Source organism: Triticum urartu, chromosome 1, assembly GCF_003073215.2.
Source record: "Triticum urartu cultivar G1812 chromosome 1, Tu2.1, whole genome shotgun sequence".
Lineage (NCBI taxonomy): Eukaryota > Viridiplantae > Streptophyta > Magnoliopsida > Poales > Poaceae > Triticum > Triticum urartu.
In genome coordinates, this window is record NC_053022.1 from 307,580,552 (window position 1) to 307,584,355 (window position 3,804).

Sequence of the window (3,804 nt, forward strand, 5' to 3'; positions counted from 1 at the left end):
CCCCGCGAGTTTATGCGTAAATTTAAAAGTTAATTTTGGATGATTTATGTATGAACGGAATGACCTAAATCAAAACATATTATTTTCCGAAGCAAGCGTGTGTGTGTGTATGCTAGACCATTGTAGTTGCAATAATTAAATTAGGGTATGCATGGGCTACAAAATAGTGTTAGTGGATGATGACCAAAATAGTGTTAGTGGATGATGACGTGGCACATTTGGTGATGTGGAGAGCTTCATGTTGAGAGAATTAGAGTTAGTGAAAATCAGCTATATAGGATGTCATGTTATCAAGTTAGAAATTTGTTAACACAAATATTACTCCCTCCGTCTCAAAATTCTTGTCTTAGATTTGTCTAAATACAGATGTATCAAGTCATGTTTAAGTATTAGATACATCCGTATCTAGAATAATATAAGACAAGAATTTTGAGACGGAGGGAGTATTATTTTCGAATCCCTTAACACACAAAAATGATTCTGAAATGTGGGTTAATTGCTTTCAACAAGTATCAGATACTGTTATGGTGTTGTGTGCACGAAAAGACTACTCCATCTTTATACAGTACACCCAAGTATCCCACAAAACAATCACAAATTACACCACGACGCAATTGATGATACCATACAAACTAAGATCACACCCAAAGATAAATACACAAGTGATGCAATGGCCAGCAGACATTGCAACGGTCAAACAGAGAGGAGTTGAAGATGAAGCGAAGAGGACCGTCTCCAAGCCGCGGCTATCTATCCTCTGCCGAAGAGCAGCTTCTTCGGCGCCTCACCCTTGGCGCGGTACTTGGCGGCGGTCTCCTCCGCCGCGACGATCTCCTCGCCGCGCCGTGCCTCCGCCGCGGCACGCTTCTCCTCCGCCTCTTTGTGCACCGTCGCGGCGCTGTTCTTGAGCTTCTCCACGCAGCGCGCCTTCTTCTTCTCCAGCTGCTCCTGCACGTACGTAGGTGGCCCCAAAACGTTCCGTGCCAATCAGTAATAGCTTACGTGCTACGTAGTACTAAATGGCGTCGCCTATGGTAAGTGGGAGCTCAAACTTACTTGAATCTTCTTGAGCTCGGCTTCCAGTTCCGCGGCCTTGGAGTTCTCCCACGAGGTGATGTCTGCCAGCAACTTCACGGCCCTGCGTGACACGAGAAAGCAAATAAAAAAATAAAAAAATTACGGCTTAAATGAGAGACACGAGGTGATGAAGCACCTGATATCTGAATTCTGAGTGCAACGGGAGTTAAAATCTGAATGCGGATAGAAATGGAGCCATCTCGGTGAATATCATTGGTGGTGGTTACTCGTGAAGATTGAGAGAGAACGGGAGACTCACTTGTTCTCGGCTTTGGCCTTCTCATTCTCCTCCCATGCCTTGATCAGCGAAATCCTCTTCTCGGTCGCGACCCTCGTGAGCAGAGCATCTGAAGAAGTGGCAGAGTTGCACATCAGTTTTTTCAATTAATTATAACTGCTCAAATATATGGTTGATTCCCGACTTGGATGATTAAGACCCAGTACCTCGTTCGTGTGAGCCCCCTGTAGCTGCAGGCTTCTCGGCGTCATCTGAAGGAGAGAAACATGAAAAGGGTTAGCACCACTGACCTGACCATGTAGTTCCCCGCCGCTAACCATGCAACATGCATCAATCAACGTACTCTCGGCGACAACCAGGGCCTTGGATTCCTCCGGCGACGGAACCGCTGCCTTCTCGTCCGCGACGTCCTCGGTCGGCTCCGGCGCGGGTGGCGCCACATCCTGCTTCGCTTCCTCCGCCATCTGATCAACCTCGCAACGAGTCGATCAAGATATTTTAGCAAGACGCGGAGTCAGAGGAGCCCAGAGTACAGTCTTGTTTGTGCTGGTCGGACGTGGTGGCTGGCAAACTAAAGCCAACGCAAGAGTATATATGCACATCGATCAACCACTTTAACGGGCGAGGTTGGCTGGATGTAGTGTACAGATTGATTGGTCCAGATTAGGTGGCGCGCCTTCTATCGCTCTTTTATGTCCCGGCTGCTGTGTTTTTCACAGCAGACGTCACTTGCCCGCGTGCACGATTGATCTTTCACAGGTCGGCCACCACGGGTCACAAAACGGCCGGATATCGTACGCTTGGCAGGGAGGCGGCCCGAGCCGTTCGTGGTGGCTGGCAGGCACTCTGAAGATCCATTCAGACGTACAAACACAAGTACAGATGGACACGCGACAGGCGCGGTGGTTTGCAGTCGACGGCCGATAGATGACACCGGCCGGCGCGTCGTGTTCGTGCGTGGATGGGCAGCGAAATGGACGAGGCGTGTCGCGGAGTTTAACTTCGAGATCACGAAATGGTTTCTTTCTGGCCGGCGACGGCGATATCGCGGGCACGACGACGGGGACGGACAGCGACTTGGAGGGGACCTAGCTGCCCGGATGGGAGGTGAGATGCATAGCTAGCTAGATATGTTTATCCGGCGAGAGACGTGCGCACGTTTGCACCGCTGGGGATCAGGGCGGATTCCTTCGTGCGTCGGCCTAATCTGTCCCCTTCTTCTTCTTTATGGACGATGAATCTATATATATATATATCTATTAGTATATATCTATCGCCATTAAACTACTGACGATTAGTTTAAAGATCTCCCGGATGTGTTCCGTGGACGCTGTGCAAAGGGCTCCACGTACATCTCTGGCAGAACGGAGCTGCAATGATTTGGCAGAAAGATGAGATGTGTAGTCTTCTCGCTGCCCTGCTCATCATCCATCAACAAAGATAATCATGCCTTCATCATTGTCATTACTCATTAAGTGGACTAATCTTAACGAAATATCATGTGCCGAAGCTAGCTGGATTTTTCTACTTCTGTAAAGATCTCGTGCACTTCAGTTTGCCCCGGCGGGATTTGATTTTCTCTGCAGTTATAGGTGAGCTGCTGCGATGCTAACGTATGCACTGGTGGACATATGGTCGCTGACCCAACTTTGTCTTTGAAATAGAGATTTTTTTTTAAACCGAGAAGGGAATTGCCCAGTTAATTTAAGGAAAACCTACACAAAACGGACGACGTATTAACCACTCATATGGCAACAAACCTGACAACCGCACAGTCGGCCCTTGTGAAACTCTTCGAATGCACAATATCCACAAACGCCGACACTGCTACTACGCCAAGTGAATCCTGACAAGAACACCTCGATACAAGACATCGTGCACCTCCCAATCCAAGAGGACAGACCGAGAGACCGAAGATCATCCATCAAGCAACCAGAGACGCCTTGCGTACCTTTGCCTACCTTCTGTTTGTCCCTTATTGGTGTCCCCGCCAGGGGGCAAGCAATCAAGCTGACCAAACCAGGTCAAGCAACCTCCACGCTAGTGAGCAAGTCACAAAGTTCCTTCGCGAAGAGAGCATCTGGATCTGGAGTAGGTGCCAACTGAAACTCGCGCCTCAACCTACTGCACCTACTGAAAATATTTATTATGTAATTCCTTCGGGTATGAAAGAGAAACTGCTAGCTAATTCTTATGCAGGAGATGAAACATTACATCCCGATATGCACCTAATATATGTGGATGAAGTTTGTGGATTATTTAAGTTTGCAGATATCCCCGATGATGTTGTCAAGAAGAAGGTATTCCCTTTATCTTTGAAGGGAAAGGCATTGACATGGTATAGGCTATTGAATGATATTGGATCATGGAACTACAACCGATTGAAATTGGAATTTCATCAGAAGTTTTATCCTATGCATCTGGTTCATCGTGATCGGAATTATATATATAATTTTTGGCCTCGTCAAGGAGAAAGTATCGTTCAAGCT

The 3,804-nt window shown here is 47.5% G+C and overlaps 1 protein-coding gene across 1 annotated transcript; it reads right to left on the bottom strand.

Moving 5' to 3' along the window:
- Window positions 1-475: 475 nt before the first annotated feature.
- LOC125509253 (remorin-like) lies at window positions 476-1,968 on the bottom strand. Its single transcript, XM_048674185.1, has 5 exons — window positions 1,659-1,968; window positions 1,522-1,566; window positions 1,337-1,424; window positions 1,057-1,138; window positions 476-948 (listed from the first exon to the last, which is right to left on the bottom strand). The coding sequence occupies exons 1-5, from the start codon at window positions 1,777-1,779 to the stop codon at window positions 751-753; spliced, it is 534 nt and encodes a 177-aa protein (XP_048530142.1). The 5' UTR covers window positions 1,780-1,968; the 3' UTR covers window positions 476-750.
- Between the last annotated feature and the right edge of the window lie 1,836 nt (window positions 1,969-3,804).

What these genes read in the sequence shown, in the direction of transcription:
- LOC125509253 (XM_048674185.1), bottom strand. Translation starts at nt 1,779, where the DNA reads ATGGCGGAGGAAGCGAAGCAGGATGTGGCGCCACCCGCGCCGGAGCCG. An exon ending in GGCCCTGGTTGTCGCCGAGA is followed by an intron (nt 1,567 to 1,658) that starts GTACGTTGATTG and finishes TCTCTCCTTCAG; the next exon opens with ATGACGCCGAGAAGCCTGCA. An exon ending in AGGGGGCTCACACGAACGAG is followed by an intron (nt 1,425 to 1,521) that starts GTACTGGGTCTT and finishes CCACTTCTTCAG; the next exon opens with ATGCTCTGCTCACGAGGGTC.